The sequence below is a fragment of the Alexandromys fortis genome, unplaced genomic scaffold (genome assembly GCF_014885135.2).
Source record: "Alexandromys fortis isolate MF-2015 unplaced genomic scaffold, M_Fortis_MF-2015_v1.1 scaffold_1, whole genome shotgun sequence".
Taxonomy (NCBI): Eukaryota; Metazoa; Chordata; class Mammalia; order Rodentia; family Cricetidae; genus Alexandromys; species Alexandromys fortis.
Window position 1 is genome coordinate 13,886,735 of NW_026067927.1, and position 19,384 is coordinate 13,906,118.

Consider the following 19,384-nt stretch of genomic DNA (forward strand, 5'->3'; position numbering starts at 1 on the left):
GGGGGGGGGGAGGAGTTTGCCAAGCACTGGGGTGAGGGAAAAAAGCCGCAGGCCCAGAAACACAGCAGGGATGCAGCCCTTGGAGGCCTCTGCCAGTGAGCAAGCTGGCCAGCACCATGGACAGTTCCAGCGGCCGGCCTCTTTTTTTTTTTTTTTTTTTTTTTTTTTGAGACAGGGCTTCTCTGTGTAACAGCTCTGGCCGTCCTGGAACTCACTTTGTAGATCGGGCTGACCTTAAACTCAGAGAGATCCACCTGCCTCTGCCTTCCAGGTGCTAGGATTACAGGCGTATGCCACCAAAGCCCAGTTTCCAACAGCATCTTTAGCTCCTTGTCAAACACTGTTCAAAGCCCAACACGGTGGCACACAATCTTAGCTCCAGCATCTGGGAGGCAGAGGTGAGTTACAGGCCAGCCAGGGCTGTCTCAAGAGACTGTTGTAATAATATATGAATGACAAACTGGTCGTTAAGTTTTCACAAACCACACAACTAAAAGATCGGAGGAATGCAGAGCTAGACTCAAAAATCCATGTTTTTGGTTGGACATAGTATCACCTGTCTGTAGTCCCAGCACTTGGGAGGTAGAGACAGGAAGCTCAGATGTTCAAGCCCAGCCCTGGCTACACAAAACCTAAAATTCCAAAGCCAACTATGTCTACGAATAGGAGGTACAGATGCTCAGAAGACATTAGGGAGGAGCTGGGGAGACAGCTCAGTGGTTAAGAGCACTTGCTCTTGCAGAGGACTCAAGTTCAGTTCCCAACACCTACACTGTGGCTTATAACCATCTGTTAACTCCAGTTTCAGGGACTCTATACCCTTTCCTGGCCTCTGCAAGCACCGGCATTGCATGCATGTGGTACCTATATCCACACAGGCAAAAACTAATACAATTAAAAGAAAATACTAGGAAATGAACATAATGTTACATTCTTGCAAAGACTGGAACGATAAGTGATATGAGAACCAAGGATTTGTACAGAATGGTTAGAAGGCATCAAGCTTTATTTTCAAAGCCATCCAGTCTTCAGATGTGACAATCTTATTTACAAGCAAGTCCACTTCCTGTTTTAATGGCCACTACCAGTCAGATTACATTAGGAATGATTGAGAGCAAAGAGTTGACAGAGCCACCATCTATCCTTTAAATGAGAACCCACTCTGTCACCTTGACTCAAGGAACCCTTGTACATTCTGTCAAGTTCCATATGTGACTGGAGACCGCATTCCCTTCCTAGACACTTCAGAGTAGCTAAGGGATACAGAGCTGCAGAAGGTAGTGGTAATAGGCCTAATACAGCCGTTGCTGTCAGACAAATTGGGAAGTTTCACAGAAATACTGCCCGCTTATAATCTAAAACATTCTTCTTGTCAAAAACAAGTTGCATCTGCTCTAAGAGCTGAAACTTACTAAAACATCCACTCAGTACTCAGAGTCTCAGCAAAGCCACGGGGACAGCCTTTGGCCTCTAGGCTCAAACCGGCTCCCAAAGCTTTGCAACACAAAGCGGCCTATGTTCTAATATCACAGAACTGCAGGCTTCAGAGCTCAGTGGAGAGAAGATGGTCTTGAAGAGGACAGAGGGAAGGGGTGAGCTAGCTAGGCTGCTTCCTTTCAATTCATGTGGCCTGTTACCTAGAGATCTTTCCTGAAGTAATTCTGAACTTCAGATAACCAACAAAGCAGAAAAGACACTTTTAATCACAAAAGGTGACAAGCACTTTAGAAAATCAGAGACAGCTTGAGGTGACTTCTCGTGAAAAGGTCCCCATTTTAAGACTCAGTAGGTTAAGTACAGATTTAAACAGAACAAGAAAACAGGTCTAGTTTTTTTGTTTTTTAACTGATCTTCTTTCTAAACCTGGCAGCATTAGATTATCAAGACCAAAGTTTCCAAACCAAGACACCCTGAAAGCTGACCTAAGACTCTAATGTTGGAGCACAGCAACTCCCCCCAGCTAGCCTCCCCAGAGCGTCCTCTCTGGAGGTAAACTCACTCACTGACCAAAGCTTCTATTTCGGTAAACAAGTCAGCCACCACTCACCTGCTCACTGTAGAGAACCTGGACATTTTTGATGATGCGACAGTGCTTCTGAAGAATGGCCACTGCCTGAGCCAGGGGCATTCCTGCAATAAAGGAAGGACACCCATGGGGTTACTTGGTCTGTCCATTTACTGACACCTAAACGGTGTGAAACATTGAGCTCTGAAGCCTGCACGCACACAGCGTGGTCACTACAGTAAGTAAGAATAAAGCTAAAAAGCAAAGACCAAGGAACCACTCAAGATTGCCCAAGTGGAGAAAAGGAACATAGAGAAAAGCTTCTTAGCAATAGGATAGCCAAACCGATCCCAAGCAGTCAAAGAGCTCAAAGACAAAGTCAGCATGAACCAAGAATAGGCTGGAAAATCAGACTTCATGACTCTGGAGGCCAAGCTTCTAGTCCTGACTGCACTGGTTTCCTATAACCCCACACTGCTCCCTTCTCTGCCTCTTTGGAATCTACAACAACCCATGTAGAGTGTATTAAGACATGCGGCTTACAAGAATTCATTAAAGAAGTTTTTTTTTTAAAATATATATATTTATTTATTATGTATACAATATTCTGTCTGTGTGTATATCTGCAGGCCAGAAGAGGGCACCAGACCTCATTACAGAGGGTTGTGAGCCACCATGTGGTTGCTGGGAATTGAACTCAGGACCTTTGGAAGAGCAGGCAATGCTCTTAACCGCTGAGCCATCTCTCCAGCCCCATTAAAGAAGTTTTAAATTAAAGTTCTTATAAGACTTCGGCAGGAGGATTGTAATTTGACGCAAGTATCAAAAACAAAACAAACAAAAGTTTAAAGTCACACACTGATCAAAAACAACTTATTTTACAAAGAATTTCATTTAATTCCCACTTAAAAAGCCACAAATATTGCTTACTTAGTTCTGAAGGCAAGGCCAATTACACGCAGACCGACATTTACCTCCAGTTTAAGTGAGCTGAACCGACACCTTCAACATTCTAGGGACTTACTGCGATAACAAAAGTGTGTTTTCAGGGTCCATTGACACTGACTGCAATGACAGGAAGGGCTATTTACCACTGTCTGACTTCCCAGCTCCCTGCTCAGAGCTGACCACCTATTTATTTATGACTTTACAGCACTTATTCTGTGTTGCAAAGTGACAAAAGAAAGGGAAGAAGAGGGACTGAAGGAAGACCACACTCAGATGAGGCGCTCTAGAAGAAGCTGCAGTCCATCCCATTCAAACAATTCTACTGCATTCTTGTTTGAGGAGCTGTTGTTCAGTTTGAAGAAAGGTAAAATCAATCAATCAGAAAACCAAAAGTCATATTCTTTAATATGTGCATGTGTGTACATGCACACGCGTGTTCAAGTGGATGCCAAAAGAAAATTCTGCGAGAGCTGTTTACCTTGTTATTTTTTGAGATAACACCTCTCATTGGCCTTGAACTCACCAAGCAGGCTAGACTGGCCAGTGGCCATTAAGCCCCAGGAATGCACCTGTCTTCACCTCTCCAGTGCTGAGATTTCAAGCTCCTGCTACCACACCCAATCTTTAATTTTTTTAATTTATTTTTATATCTTTAATTTTTTTGGTCTTTCAAGATAGGATTTCTCTCTGTAACAACCTTGGCTGTCCTGGAACTAGCTCTTGTAGACCAGATTGTCCAGTCACAGAGATCTGCCTGTTTCTGCCTCCTGAATTCTGGGATTAAAGGCCTGTGCCACCACCACCCAGCTAATTTATTTTTAATGAGTACTCAGGATTGAAATGAGATGATCCTCATGTTTGCTAGACAAGTCCTTTACTAAGCTGAACTTCCAGTCCTGAATTATAATCAATTAATACACTTCGCAGTCTTCTATAGCATAGGGTCTAATGCACAACAGACAAAGCTGCTGAGAATACGAACAATTTGGATATATTATGCAGCTTGCCATTCCTGCAACGGAAGATCATCTGTGCTATAGACATCCGAGACAGAACACACAGGTCTCATACCACGGTCATCCCATTTCTCCACAGATACCAACCACCTTTCCCGCTGTTCCTCCATCTTTCTCAGTCTTCAAAGGTATGTGATAGGGTATTTGTTTGTTTTGTTTTTCGAAACAGAGTTCCTCTGTGGAGCAGTCCTGGCTGTCCTTAGACCAGGCTGGCCTTGAACTCAGGTCAGCCTCCTAAGTGCTGCGCGCAGTCACTTCCGCCCGGCTTATCAGGCTATATTTCACACAATGACACAGCATTATTTCTTCTGCTTATGTCTCATTCTTTCCAGATCCTAACTAGAAAGTCAATCTGTTTTCTGTGTATAACTAAAGGTAAATAAGATTTAAACAGATTAAATTGTTTTTTAATCTTCTCTGTATTCTGGGTCTCTCACTACTTCCAATATTCAGTGTGTGTATCTTAAGTTAAAACCTCTTACATTCCTTTCCCTGCCTCTCTGGATCTAGTCTGTAAACTGGCCTTCCTAAAGGAAGCCTGCAACAGACTACCTTCTTTCTCATGAGCCCAGGGCCTTTACAGTGTCCCAGAGAGCTAACACCAAACAAAATTAGCATTCCAGGAACAAAATTATTTTAGAGACAAGTTCTCACTGTGTACTCCTGGCTGGTCTGGAGATCACTACACAGTCCAGAGTGGCCTCAAACTCAGAGATTCACCTGTCTCAACCACATGAGTCTTGGGAATGGGGAGTGGGGGGGATGCACCATGCCTGGTTATTATTCTTTTGCCAGTACACCACACTCTAATTATAAATCAAAATTTAATTATAAATCAAAATTATGTTTTCCTGTATATATCACTTATTTTTCTCTTGTGGGTTAATACCAATCCTTCTCTGAGTCCTGAGGTTAGGTCAAGTCCCTTCTCTCTCCACAATATCTTACATATCCTTTATTATAATAAAATGAACTACTTTAATAAAATGCATTACAATAATAAACAATTTGAGTAGGATAATTTCCTACTCAGTTCCCAATGTTCGTGAGCATATCCTACAGACTGACATGCTATCTTGGATACAGCAAGCCATGTCTCAGTACAAACAGGGCAATGCTGGAGAACATTTTCTCCAACGACCCTTTAAATCTAAAGATTCAAAACCAAATCCAAGCCAAGCACAGAGACTCAGGCCTGTGATCCCAGCACACAGGATACTAAGGCAGGAGGATTGACTGCTCAGAGTTCCAAGACTAGTATGGGCAAGATTCTGCTTCAGAAAACTAAAACAAATCCAGACACATGCTGCCACATCAATATATTCTTCAAGTCCTACTGAAACCATTATTTCAATGTGCAGTGTCTTTATCCACAGTGGTCAAACCATCTGCTGAGGTTTTCCTGTCCCTGTGTTTACAAAGGCCAGGAAGGCAGCCATGAGGCTGGACGCAGCTCTCCATCATAATGGTAGGCAATGATCACCAGGCCCAGATGCATTTGCATAGGTTCAGTAAGAACTAGGAAATCTCTCGCTGGCTAGCTATGTGTTTATCAGCTTCACCTACTCGATATAAAGAAAGGTTAGCTGGCAATGAAGAGGACCTTGCAGCACTGTGGTGACAAGGGAAGCGTTGCCAGGTTCTCTAACCTATGAACATACTTTTAAAGCAGATTCATTTTCCATACTTATTCCCACCTAACAGCCCCAAATGTAGTTTGGGGATTAGGGGAGACTGAGAGTGGAAAACTGATTTACACTCCCACCCACACTGCACACAGAGCCTGGAACTCACTGTGAAGAGTGCTGGGATTAAAGATGGAGAACAGAAAACCAGCCACGGTGGAACACACCCTTTAATCCCAGGCAGATATCTGTGAGTTCCAGGCCAGCCAGGGTTACACAGGGAGTCCCTATCTCAAAAGATAAAACAAAAGCTTAGCCAAATTCATGGGTGACTGGTTTCTAGATGATTATAAAAGCCTGTTAGGAAGCTACTCCTTGAAGATTGGAGCCCTGAGAAAGAGGAAGACTCTCTTAAGTATGTCTCTCTGCCCCTTTGCCATGGGCAAAATGCTAGGCCATATACACTATGATAATTAAGCAATTTACTGCAAAACACACTTGAAGTAACATGTAGACTGGGTGACAACAGACTATCACTGATCGAGGAGTCCACAGAGCTTCCCCGGGCACAGAGGCCATGTGACCATTCCCAGCAGAATGCAGTCCTTTCATTACTCAAGATGAAAAGGAACAGTATTAGTGACAGGCCCGAGGTTGCTGGTCCAGGGTGATTCAAGACAGACTAGCTAGCATAGAAACCCACATTTAAATCCAGAAGCTGGAGAGACGGTTCTATGATTAAGAGCACTTGCTACTCTTCCACAGGACCTGAGTTTTGTTCTCAGCACCCGTATTGTAACTCCAGCTCCAGGGATCCTACCTTTCACCTCTCACAGCGCGCGCGCGCACACACACACACACACACACACACACACACACACACACACACACACACACAGAGGCACGCGCGCACACACACAGCTCCAGGGGATCCTACCTTTCACCTCTCATGGTGCACACACAAACACACGCACACACACAGCTCCAGGGAATCCTACCTTTTACCTCTCAGTGGAAAAAGGAAAACGAAGCAGAGGGGAAATAGGGAAGGGTAGGGCAGGGGATCAAATGAGAACAAAGTATTGTGACAGATATATGAAAATGTCACAGTGAGCCAGGTGGTGAGGGCATACGCATTTTGCCCTAGCACTCAAGAGGCAGAGGCAGGCAGATCTTTATGAGTTTGAGGCCAACCTGTCTACAGAGTGTGTTCTAGGACAGTCAAGACTACACAGAGAAACCATGCCTCAAAAACCCAAAACAAAAACCAAACCAACCAAACAACAACAACAACAAAAACCCAAGACAAACAAAAACACCAAGACCCAAAAAATCCTCATTTTTAAAATTTGTGGTTCAGTATCTCATTGGGTAATTTCTAAAATGAGCCTATTTTCTTTAATAATGTAGTTATAAAGAACTATAGTCTTTTGCTGGTTGTGGTGGTGAATGTCAGAGGCAGGTGGACATTCTGTGACCAGCCTGGTCTGTGAAGCTGAGTTCCAGGACAGCCAGGGTCAGGGAGAACCGCTGTCGCAAAAACAAACAAACAAACAAAACAAAAACAAAACCAAACAAACAAAACTTGGAATCCTAGAATTAATGCCCTGTGTCACTACACCCAGTCCTGGATTTACACAATCTACACCTGCAGATTCTAGGGCCAATAAGATGGCACAGTGAGCAAGGCAAAAGTGGTGACCCGAGTTTGCTCACTACTGCTCACATGGTGGAGTGAACCAACTCCTCCTGCCAGTTGTCTTCTGACTTGACTGACTGACACACACATGCTCCTCCCCATACATCTTTTTTAAAATGTGTATGGGTGTTTGCCTGCAACATATGTATATGTAGGACATACATGTAAGTGCCTGTGGAGGCAGAGGCGGGGGTGTTAGGAATCAAATCCTGGTCTTCTGGAAGAGCAGCCAGTGCTCTCAACTATTGAACTTCCCTCCTAAATAAATTTAAAAACACAGACTTGGGGGCTGGAGAGATGGCTCAGAGGTTAAGAGCACTGGCTGCTCTTCTAGGGGACCCTGGTTCAATTCCCAGCACCCACACGCAGCTCACAACTGTCTGTAACTCCAGTTCCAGATGATCTGATATCATCACAGACATACATGCAGGAATGAGCATGAAACAAAAACAAAAAGCCCCCCCCCCCAATCCCATAGACTTTAAATGGACACGGTGGCACACTCCTGCACAGACAGACTTTAAATGGACATGGTGGCACACTCCTGCACAGACAGACTTTAAATGGACATGGTGGCACACTCCTGCACAGACAGACTTTAAATGGACACGGTGGCACACTCCTGCACAGACAGACTTTAAATGGACACGGTGGCACACTCTTGTGCTTGCCACCAGGTTTCATCGCCAGTACTATATTTTAAGTTAAAATCAACTTCAGCTACATAGGGGGTTTGAAGCCAGTCTGGGCTAGTAACTGCCAAAAAACAAACAAGCAAACGAAACCCAACTTAAAAACAGAAGTAATAATGAAAATGTTTACAAGTAATCAGAAAGCCTGAGTTCTTTTCTGAGCTGTCCCCCAAAGCTCAACTCTGCCGATATTTTTGGCTACTGCAAAGACAGTTTGAAAGAACTACTCTAATTCTTGGTTCTGGAAAACTGGCAGCTTGGGGGTGGATTGTCAAACATTTACCAGAGGAAGCCCTTGGTAGTGAGGTATATAGCTCAGTGTTCTGGAAATTTCCTTACCACAACCAATCTCCAAATCAAACAAGAGAACCACACTCTAATTATACCATCTTAAGCCCGAAGTTGCTGTGGTTCTAAGCCAATCCAGGAAGGTCAGGGGAGAAAAGGATATTAATTAGAAGCCAAACATCATTAGCTTCTCAGTCAAGCTCCTGGTGCCTCACAAGAGGCTGAATGGAACATTTTCATAGCAAATTAAATTTTGGTAACTCTATAGGAATAGGCAGTCTAAATTCTGAGAGAAGAGAGCCAAGACTCCTTGATGAAGCTGGCTTCTACAACGAGCAGGAGGCAGGTAGCCACCGAGTCCCAACAGGCTCTTTCCAGCAATCTACCCAGTTTGTTTCCTCCAAAACGCTGCCTCTACAGACCTGGATCTTCTACACTCAAGGATGAACTATAATCAAATGGAGCCATTGACTCAGTCTAGGAGTGACAGAGGTTCAGGCCCACACAAACAAGCAGCGGCAACACCTGTTTTCCACCCTCTTTTCTCAGCGCTGCCATAAAGGAGTTACTAAAAATGCAAACATTCTTGTTCGCATAAAAGGCCAACTAACCCAAAAGTGACCAAACAAAGCTATGTGCAATTTCCACTTCGCTCAACTTTTAACTCGGGCATCTAGTATTACGACATCACATGTTAAGGCTGCATTTCAGAAGAGAAGAAAACAAGTCAGAAGTTCCTTGAACAAAACAAGCTCAATTTCCCGCACCATCTGATTATGAGATAGGAGCTTAGGTTTTCCTCCTGAAAAAAATAACCGGTGTTCCCCCCCCCCCCCCGACCCTTCTGCCTCTTTCTAAAACCAAAGGAAGACAGATCAGAGACCAGAAGGTTGATCGCGGGGTGCTACTCATTTCTTAACATAGTCTGCAAAATGGGCACAACAGTATTGATCCTCAGACCTCAGGGACGGTTACTAGATATAAACTCAAAAGAGCAGGGCCTTTTCACTAAGTATTTGGAGTGTACCGGCTATTATTATAATTCTTAGTACTACAGCTCCTAAGAAGGACCCTGCTGAAGCCCTAGGCGAGGACATTGCTTAACCCATGACTGACGGAATAAGCGGGTTCTAAAGCCTGGAACCGAAAGACCAGAGGGTACGAAAAGGCGGAGAGCCGTGGACGCAGCGGCATCTGGGGCAGAGACTAGCAGCGGAAGGGGCCGGAGAGAAGCAGGGGCCAGCAGATAGGGTCTTGAAAGAACCCCACACTCACCCAGTGTGAATTCCCATTGCTCGTTCCCCAGAGAGCGTTCAGGCACCACCTCCAGGTCCAGCATTGGTTCGGTTCGCAGGGCCGGGCGGCCTCCCTGCGGCAGCGCAGACAGGACCCGGCCTGAGGAGACCACGCAGCTGCTGACTCGCCGCTCTCGCCAGTCCGCGGACGTCCGGCTCGTCACTCCGTTCCGGGCGGTGGCGGCAGCACCGACACAACAACACACTTCACCTCCCTTCACCTCCCGGGCAGCAGTAGCGGCTGGAGCGGCAATAACAGCAGCAGCAGCGTCCGGAGCAACTGCAGCAAAAGCGCCGTGCCGGGCCGTAAAGCGTGGCAAAGGCGGGCCTCAAACCTAGGGGGCGGAGCCTGAGGCGGGGTTGCGCACGCGCGGACTCTGTCTGGAGCGCCTGACCGGCCAGGTGGCGGCCAAGTAAAGCAGCAATAGTGACTGCTTTCGAAGCTAAGGGTCACACTCTCGAGGCCCTACCAATTGCACAGTAGCCCAGACGTGCCTACAGAAGCAGAGGGACAACGCCTACGACACATCACACAAGACTAAAGCCGTCTGCCGTCTACACTCCTGGCCCACTAATGTGCATTAGGACCAAAAGGCACGGGAAGGACCCAGCCCCAGAGGCTCACACCCTGCGTGCGCCTCCACAACGCGCTAGTCACAGTACCGACGCTGACTGCAACTACTTTTAGCTATGCAGAAATGGACTCTCTCTAGGACCTAGTTGTCTCTGAAAAGTTTCACAGTTGAGAATGTGCGGGTGTGTGGGTAAGGGCTAGGGCGAGAAGACTGAGAAGGGAGAAGGGTTCCAACCTAGGTCTCATCCACAAGTGCACTCTAAGGCTGCCTCGCGCAGCTCCGCCTGGGGTCAGCTTTGCTGCTTGACGTCTTGCCCAGACCCTTAAGTCTTCTGTGCGTGTTTCCCGTGAGTGAAAGAGGAGCTCCTCCAATCGCGTTTAGCTTTAACTTTCGGCCTGCCTGCTCCAGAGCCCAGATTGCGGGGACCCCCAAAAGACCACCTAGGAGGTTGAATCCCATGTGAAAAAGCAAAGAGCCTTTATTCAGACTCGAGCTTGGACTCGACGCAGCGGTAGAGGAGAGAGAAAAGGGGAGGGGGGCTGTCATAGTAGAAGTTGGGAGTGAGACTTTCAGGGTTCGGGACCCTGATTGACATTTGTCTAGGGGTATCTTGGCAACAGGGGAATAGGCGAGTCCTGGGCTTAGGGACCTCTGGTGGTCTTATCATCTAATGCTTGGAATGTCAGGTACTTCCCTTTAGATGCTGGCCCTCCCTGACTGGTGTCAGTTTATGGCTTTCCTTGGAATCCGGTGTTGCCTGCCAGTAAACTCAAATCCAGACCTACTTTGTAGCTGGTTTTTATTAAGTGTGTCATGGGAGCAGTGTGGCCAAGCCTTTCTGGGCCCCACAGGACACTCTAAAATTAAAAGGCAGCTGAAGCCTCTTTTGATGACAAGGGCTTCACACCCTCAGTCTCATTTTATAGAGGAATAAATGGGACTCAGGGAGGGTAGAGTTTATCCAAGGTTCCTTGATCCTAGGCAGCTGAGCTCAATTTTCATTATTGTGCCCCAAGGACAGACTAAACACTCAAACTAGTTACACAGCATATAAGGGGTGTTTCATCAAAATTTGAAGTCATTGCTATGGGCCTCAGACAAAACAAAAATAGTAGTAGGATGTCTTTGAGTAGCATGTCACACACCAAAACAACAACTGGGTCACTGGGGTGTCCAGGGGGGAAGTGGCTGGCTGAGTTGTGTTTGGAGGCTGGGTGTGGAGGTTTGTGCCGGCCAGAAATCCCAGCAGTTGGGCTGATGAGGAAGTTCAAGGTCGCGCTGGGCAACAAAAAGAGTTCAAGGCCAGCTAGTGGGGAAAAAAGGCAGCAAAAAGTCTTTTCCACCCCCACCTAAACTGAACTCTAATCCAAACCAGACTGGGAATGGTTCAACTAACAACAAACAACACAGTTTGTTTTATTTATTGTGAGGGGGAGAAGGGTATGAGAGACTTGAACTGAAATGGTCTTGGGAGCGGCAAGACAAAGATACAAAGTCCCATGCTTCTAAATACAAAGCAAAAATGATTTTTAGTGAAAATGATTTTTAAAGTTCGAATAAACCACAAAACCAGGAAGACTACTGAAGCAACTTCCAGGAACTCTCAGTTGGGGTAGTGTGTGGTGATTTTTGTGAATAAAGGATGTTATCTTTGCTTATTTAAATGTGACCCACTCAAGTTCGGTCGTAAATAAGAAATTTTGAATAGGAGAAAAGCTCTTGGCAGAAGGAGAAGCAGTGAATTCCAGGCCAGCCTCATCTACACAGTGAGTTTCAGGAAATCTAAGGTTACCTTTGTGGCTTTGGAGCCTGTCCTGGAACTAGCTCTTGTAGACCATGCTGGCCTCGAACTCACAGAGATCCGCCTCCTGAGTGCTGGGATTAAAGGTGTGCGCTACCATAGCCCAGCTTGGGAATCAAAGTCCTATCGTTATCCCTCCAGGCCGGAGGTGACAGAATATGCCACACAGAGCTTGAGTGTGGAGATTTATTAAAAGGAAAGGGGGAGAGAGACGGAGAGAGGAGGGGAGGTAGAAAGAGGAGAGGGAGGAGAGGAGGGAGAGGAAGAGGCAGGCAGATAGAAGGGAAGTGGGCAGAGCTTGTCTCTTAAAGGGACCTTTGCTGCATATGGTCATGGACCTGCTCGCCATGTGCAGAGGGATGACTGTGCCAGTTCCCAAGGGGCATCTGGATACTAACACAATTACTTCTTTTTTCCCTGTTTTTTTCGAGATAGGGTTTCTCTGTGTCACTCTGGCTGTCCTAGAACTCGAACTGTAGACCAGGCTGGCCTTGAATTCAGACATCTGCCTGCCTCTGCCTCCAGAGAGCAGGGATTAAAGACGTGCACCACCGAGGCCTGGCCCTTTTTTTCTTTATCTTGTAGTGTTGGCGATCCAATCCAGAACCTGTGTGTGCTAGACAAGTATTATAATACAGTTACACTCCCAGTTCAAAGCATTTCATAATTGAGAGCCGAATGTGGAAGTTCTTAGAGCTAGCCGCGAACATCCTTTCCTTCTAGGGAAGTTAGGACTGCGATCCCCTCACTTAGGAGGGTGACAGGCCCTGTTATGGCAGGGGCTAGAAGGTCACAGAACTCCATTTCGGTACCTCAGTAACTGTAAGTGGGAATTTAAGAAAAACAATCCCTGGAAGAAAACAACTCAAGGATGAGGGCTCTTTGAAAGGTTGCCTGACCTCCCTATTTTTGCTAATTGAATATTTTGTCTTTTGCGACTATCTGCTTGCAGTTGTGGAAAGGAATCTTGGGGACTTTCCAGCCAGGATGTGGTTTTCTTGCTTAAATATGGACTCCAGGAATGGCTCAAGGCTGCACTTGAGTTCAGAATACCCAGGTGTAGTCACCAGTAGGCCGGACTAAATACTTTCCTTGGGAATCTCCACTCTGGTTTCACTCCTCCCATTCCAGACCCCGCCCCTCAAAAAGCCCCCCAAGGGTCAGCTCCTCCCCCAGAGCTGCGGACTAGAGGGTATTTAAGACCTGATCATTGGACCGCCCACGTGCTCTCTCTCCTGCCTTCCTGAGAGTCATTCACAACTGCTCTGCTGTTTATTAAATCTGGATTTATTAATTCGGCTTGATTTGATTTATTGCATCAGCGGAGGAACCCAATAACTGTGCTGAGTGGTCTTCTCTGGTAGGAGACCAGATTACCTTGGTCCATAAGAACAGAAGACATATGTTTGCTGCAGGCATTCCCAAATCCCTCTTTATAATGCCACCTCCTTTCTTGTTCAGTATTAATGGCTGACAGTAGTGTTCAATTCTGCTATATAAGGCCAGGCATATCCCTGATATTTAGCTAAAAAATTTCAAGCTGTTACCTTTTTAAAAACTAGATCTTAAGCACTGAGCCATTTCCCTAGCCCCATTTTTGGTATGTTTTAAGATTAACACAATGGACCATTTTTGACAAAAAATGGGCACAAATTTTAATTTCAGTTCCTGTACTTTCCCCCTTAGCTCAGAGTCATCTTCATACCCACCAGGCTACCCTATGACTAAGGAGCACACATTTCTGTTTCTGGCCTTGATCTTTTCAGTCAACCAAGCAAATTCTCAAGCACTCATCCTACAAGCCTCCCAACTGCTTGGTGACTTCTGTCTTCTTCTAAGCAGGAGTCCACATGTCTTCCATGTAGTTGACACAATCAGACCAACTTGTATCTCTTTCCCAGGCCTCTGCAGCCCCTTTCAAAATCCATACTGCAGGTGTTACCTATGTTCTTTCAAACTTGCTAAGCTACTAACTAGCTGGCGACCTACCCTCTCAGTCTTCTCTAGTCAACTGCCAGCTTCCAGCTCAGATGCCTGCAAGGGCAACAGGGCTTTTAACCGTTGAGCTATCTTTCCAGCTGATACACTTTGTTTTATTTTTATACTATAGCTTCAATATTTTTCATTAAAATTTCCATTGTATAATTCATTATCCATTTATAATCTTGATATTGATGACAGCAATATAAGCAATTTAAAAATTCCTGGTAGTGGGCTGGAGAGATGTCTCAGCCATTAAAGCCTAGGCTCAAAACCAAAAATATACAATTTCCTAGTAGCTATGTTAGGTTCTTCACCCCCCCCCCCCCTAAGGCACTGGCTTGCCCTACACAGGACTGTTTCTGGGTAAACAAAGGTCTGAACTCTGGGTTTGCTTATCAGAAACCTTTCTTGATCCTGTCCGGAAGTCGATCCTCAACAGCTCAAAGACACCCCCATCCCACCCCGATGACATAATACGATCTGCTTGCTTTCCCCCATTTTGCTTTTCGGTTCCTCCATCCCTGAGAGATAGCTTGGCAGTTTGATCCCCAATAAACCTTCCTTTCTACCATGGGGAATTGTCTGGCTCAGTCCACTGTGCCCTTGCTCACAGTCAGCATTTAAAATTGTTTTATACCCCCCTCCCACCTCAATAGGGCCTCATTATGTATCCCAGGCTGGCCTTGAATTCATAATCCTCTTGCTTCAGTCTTCCTTAATAGCGCTAGCCCAGTATTTAAGGTGTTCTTGTCATCTGTATGAAATCTGGTAGTGAGTAAGCAAATTGGTAAATCTGTTCATTACAGATCAAACTTATGAAATGCTTCAAGTAAAAAGCTTAATTTTCAGGTTTAGATAAATGCCAGGACCTGTTCTAGGAATGTCAGATTTAATACACACCTACTATGATTATTTCTAAACTATCCTGAAAGACGGTACTAAAATTTGATATATGTTTATTTTGTCCAGAGGTCACTGTTTTACATATCTCATGCTTTGGTGCCTATCCTGGAACTGGTTCTTGTAGACCAGGCTGGCCTCGAACTCACAGAGATCCGCCTGCCTCTGCTCCCAAATGCTGGGATTAAAGAGGAGTGCACCACCACTGCTCAGCTGTGTATTGGTGTTTTTTTCTACATGTATGTCTATGTGGCACATTGGTGCCTACTGTCTAAGGATGCTACATGAGGGTATTAGATACCTGGAACTGGAGTTACAGAGAGCTGTCATGTAGTTGTGGGGAACTGAACCTAATCCCCTGGAAGAGTAGCCAGTACCCTTAACCATGGAACCAATTTTCCAGCCCCCCCAATTTAAAAAAAGAAATAAATTGTTTTTTATCTTAAATAATAGTTTGTGCATGTACTTGCTCATGTACATGTATACTATGTTCACAGATGCCAGAAAAGGGCACCGGACCCCTGGTACTGAGACGATTGTGAGCTGACTACTCTGGGTGCTAGGACTCAAACAAACTCTTGGTCCCTACAAAGCAGCAATAGCTCTTAACCTCTAATTCATCTCTCCAGCCTAGGTCTTGAACTCTGTAGTAGCCAAGAATGATACTAAACTTCTGACCCTCCTGCTCCCACTAACCACATTATACACTGGGAAATTACTGTGCATTGTGATCTAAAGGTTGGCCTCTTTGGAACTAGAAGATGTGACCACTAGATGGCACTGTTGCTGCTTTCCTTAAAAAAAAAAAAAGTAAAAAGGGTCAAAGTAGTAGGACAGAAAAGATCACATTTTATCAATAAAGAGCCAAGACTTTGTTTTCACTACACAGAATTTTAATGTGAAACTAAATTAAACATACAAATATACAGTAAAGCTAATGGCAAAAGCAACCTGGTAGCTTAAGGCAAGTTTTAATGGAGATGAATTTAGAAAGGATGATGCAATGATGTAATTTTAAATATAGATTATGAAAAAATATGAAATTGCATCAATAACTTAAAAGTAGTTTTAAAAGTCTGCACTATGGAAAAAAGGGGTTTATGATCTTAATGCCAGCATTAAGACAGAAGCAGTGCAGAGCTAATAAAAAAACATTCACTATTTACAGAGAGATGGCAACACCAAAATTTAATACCGTGTGATCTGATTTACTGGTGGACCGAAAGCTCTTGGCTAAAAGCAGAGAAAATGTACCACCAACATGTTGTTTTAAAAAATAACATTAACTGCAGAGGTCAAAACAAAGGAACTCTGTGATTAAAGTAACCTTAAAACACCCCTGTAAGGATCACTTTAAAAAGGTAATTCCTCAGAGGAATTAGGGCACTGAGAGTGTAAACATGTGAGCTGTACAACACCAAATACCAACCAAATTCATTCATAGTACTTAGTTATACAAAGTCAGCATGATCTTTTGTAACACATTATTATTTATAGTGATTCAAACACAATCCTTACCATGCACGACTTCAAATATATAACAAATATTTTTATTTTGAGATACAGGTATTTGTTGATGAATTATATATATACAATGAAAGACACACCTTCACAATCAAGTATCTTTATATGCTTTTTAAATGCAATGACCTTATTCAGATTTTTCTGAATTGACCATGTCAGTTTTTAAAATTCTCTAAAATAATGCCATTTTATGATAAAATACATTTTTGCAAAAATTCAGAAATGTAGTAACATTTAATGAATATGACCAAGAAAAGTATCTGTAAGCATGTGCCAAATGACTTAGCACTTTTTTCCAGTTTTATATTTAAAAAAATTGCAATTTGACACTAAGCCTATTTTAAAAATATTGTCACACTGATTCATCTCAAAATGCACTATTAATAGTCCTTTTGCAAAATACCATCATATATAACTGTGAATGTTTCGCCCAGAATTAATGGAAGAAAATGTATCTCCTGCACAGATGAACATTTTCTAAGACTAATCTTCATCACCCAATATTGTTTCTACAAAAGCATGCAATACAAAATACACATGAAAGCAGCTATCTTAAACATGATGTTAATACAATTTACCTTTGTACTGATGATTCATCACTGCCTCCAGTTTAATATGCTGTTACATAGAATAAGTTCCAGTATCCCTTTTCTGATTGACTTAAAAATAAAATCCCTGAATAAAACAGAAGCCAGCCTGTGACTTCTTTGGGCATTTCTGTAGAACATTATCACCTATGGAGAACACCTCTACCCAAACTCATGATTATAGAAGAGAACTTGAAACAGATCTGAGACAAATAAAGATGAATACTAATTTAAAATTTTTATGTTTAAAAGGGCAAAAAAAAAAAAAAAGAAGTGAGTACTAGTATTTAAAAGGATACTGTGACTTTCACAACTGTAAACGTTTGTTTTAGGAGGCGGTGGCAGACAGCTCTATGCTGCTAGGTGTTTAGCTTGTAAGAAAACGCAAACACATCTTATTTGTAAAATGGTGTAGAATACAAAAAAACAAAGTAATATGGAGAAAACAAACACAAAGAATGCTTATCTAGAAGGAAGACTGTATGACCAACTCATCTGAAAGTATAAAATAATTTTAAGCAACTGCTGAAGAAAACCCTGATACAAATTTCAATTTCTTATCTTGTTCTTAAATGACATGAACTTTTAAATTAAAACGGAGAAAGAAGATACTTTCAACCCAACCAAAATAATGCCAACAAGATAAGCTTGCATAGAAAAAAATTTCAAATTATTACTGGCTACATGTTTTAAAAACCAGAAATGCAGATATTATAGTGCAAAACCATGGCAGCTGACGATGTCTTTTACTGCCTCAGGTCACGAAATTGACTGCAGTACCTCCAGTTATCACAGTTTCTGGTCACCCAATGTGTTGCTGATACCAACTAGAAGCAGTGTGTACGTAGGAATGGGTGGCACGGGTGCTGTGCTAGTCTTAACGAAGCTTGAGATCGTCACCACCACCTAAGTTGGAACCAGGACTAGGGTCTTGTTGTCTTCTTGCCTGCAATGACAAAATTGTAATATGAAGTTAAGAATGTGGTTTGAAAACTCAAATGATGCATACGTAAGATATCGAGACACAGTGTTATATAAAAAACGATCATCCAATTAAAACTATATATGATATTTCATAATAATAAATCATTTTATATTCAAAAGGATATTATAAGTATATACCACATATAAAAGAAAAAACCCTATGGGTTTTATTTTTAGACCCAGAGGCTTTACTACACTAATAAGCCAATCATATAGCTGACATTTAATAAGCAACAATTATATGCTAGGTACTATCTTTTTTTATATAATATGAACGCTTCACGAATTTGCGAGTCATCTTTGTGCAGGGGCCACACTGATCTTCTCCGTGTCATTCCAGTTTTAGTAGACGTGCTTCCGAAGTGAGCACGCTAGGGACTATTTGAAGTACTCTCCATGAAGGAACTAAATTGTTTCCAACAACCTACATAGATTTCATTATTTTCCCCATTCTATAAAGAAATTGGTTTGCCAGCCGTGGTGGCGCATGCCTTAATCCCAGTATTCCAGAAGAGGCAGAGGTATCTCTGTGAGTTCAGGTCCAGCCTGCTCTAGAGAGTTCATGGACAGTCAGGGCTGTTATACAGAGAAACCCTGTCTCAAAAAACCAAAATGAAAGAAACTGAGTAACAGAAATATTAATATAATAATTAATAATAGTTTAATTAATATAATAGTATCATCTACTAACTGAAAAATAAAACAATGACTTTAATCTCTGCTAAATGAATTTTAACTACAAATCTCAAATGAAATCTATAATATTAAGTTCTATGAATAAAATTAAAAACAATGCACTTAGTTAGGCAGTGCTGGCACACACCTTTAATCCAAGCACTCAGGAGGCAGAGGCAGCGGCAGGCAGATCTCTATGAGTTTGAGGTTAGCAAGGTCTACAGAGAAAGTTAGGACACTAGGGCTACACAGAGAAACCCTATCACCAAAAAACAAATGGAAGCTGGGTGGTGGTGCACGCCTTTAATCCCAGCACTCAGGAGGCAGAGGCAGGCGGATCTCTGAATTCGAGGCCAGCCTGGTCTAGAAGAGCTAGTTCCAGGACAGGAACCAAAAAAGCTACGGAGAAACCCTGTCTCAAAAAAAAAAAAAAAAAAGAAAAAAGAAAAAAGAAAAACTGCACACATTCCACATTTAATTATCTTTATAACAGTACTTAACAATTAAGAAACAATTATAAACACTGAGCATTTCAAGGTTCATTAAATAATAAACACCCTATTTAAATTACCTATGACAAATTACTTAATAGAAAACATGTATCAAATAAAATATCATGTATGATACTCTCTGGCAATATAAAATATATATAATATAGTGCTCCTTTTGTCCATGTACAACTTTAAAATTAAATATTTAGTTTTCATTATATTTAATATTGTATATGTGTGGTGCTTATGGAAGACAGAAGAGGGACTCAGATCCCTCAGATCTGTAACTCAAGATA

The 19,384-nt window shown here is 43.1% G+C and overlaps 2 protein-coding genes and 1 non-coding gene across 5 annotated transcripts in view; all 3 read right to left on the minus strand.

The window, feature by feature from the left end:
* Phaf1 (phagosome assembly factor 1) overlaps positions 1-9,869 on the minus strand; it is a 27,594-nt gene extending 17,725 nt beyond the window's left edge. Inside the window, exons 1-2 of one of the 2 annotated variants that reach the window (XM_050144269.1) lie at positions 9,549-9,869; positions 2,048-2,130 (exon numbers count right to left, since the gene is read on the minus strand). In XM_050144269.1, the coding sequence (XP_050000226.1) occupies positions 2,048-2,130; positions 9,549-9,612 (147 nt within the window). In that variant the 5' untranslated portion in view covers positions 9,613-9,869. The remainder of the gene's footprint in view (positions 1-2,047; positions 2,131-9,548) is intronic. The other variant, XM_050144268.1, reaches the window with a different exon arrangement.
* A 6,615-nt stretch (positions 9,870-16,484) lies between these two features.
* Cbfb (core-binding factor subunit beta) overlaps positions 16,485-19,384 on the minus strand; it is a 44,901-nt gene continuing 42,001 nt past the window's right edge. For both annotated transcript variants that reach the window (XM_050143896.1, XM_050143897.1), the window contains exon 6: positions 16,485-17,884. In XM_050143896.1, coding sequence (XP_049999853.1) covers positions 17,816-17,884 — 69 coding nt within the window. In that variant the 3' untranslated portion in view covers positions 16,485-17,815. The remainder of the gene's footprint in view (positions 17,885-19,384) is intronic.
* Positions 18,186-18,292, minus strand: LOC126503077 (U6 spliceosomal RNA). The gene has a single exon (XR_007592147.1). It is a non-coding gene; the product is annotated as a U6 spliceosomal RNA (small nuclear RNA).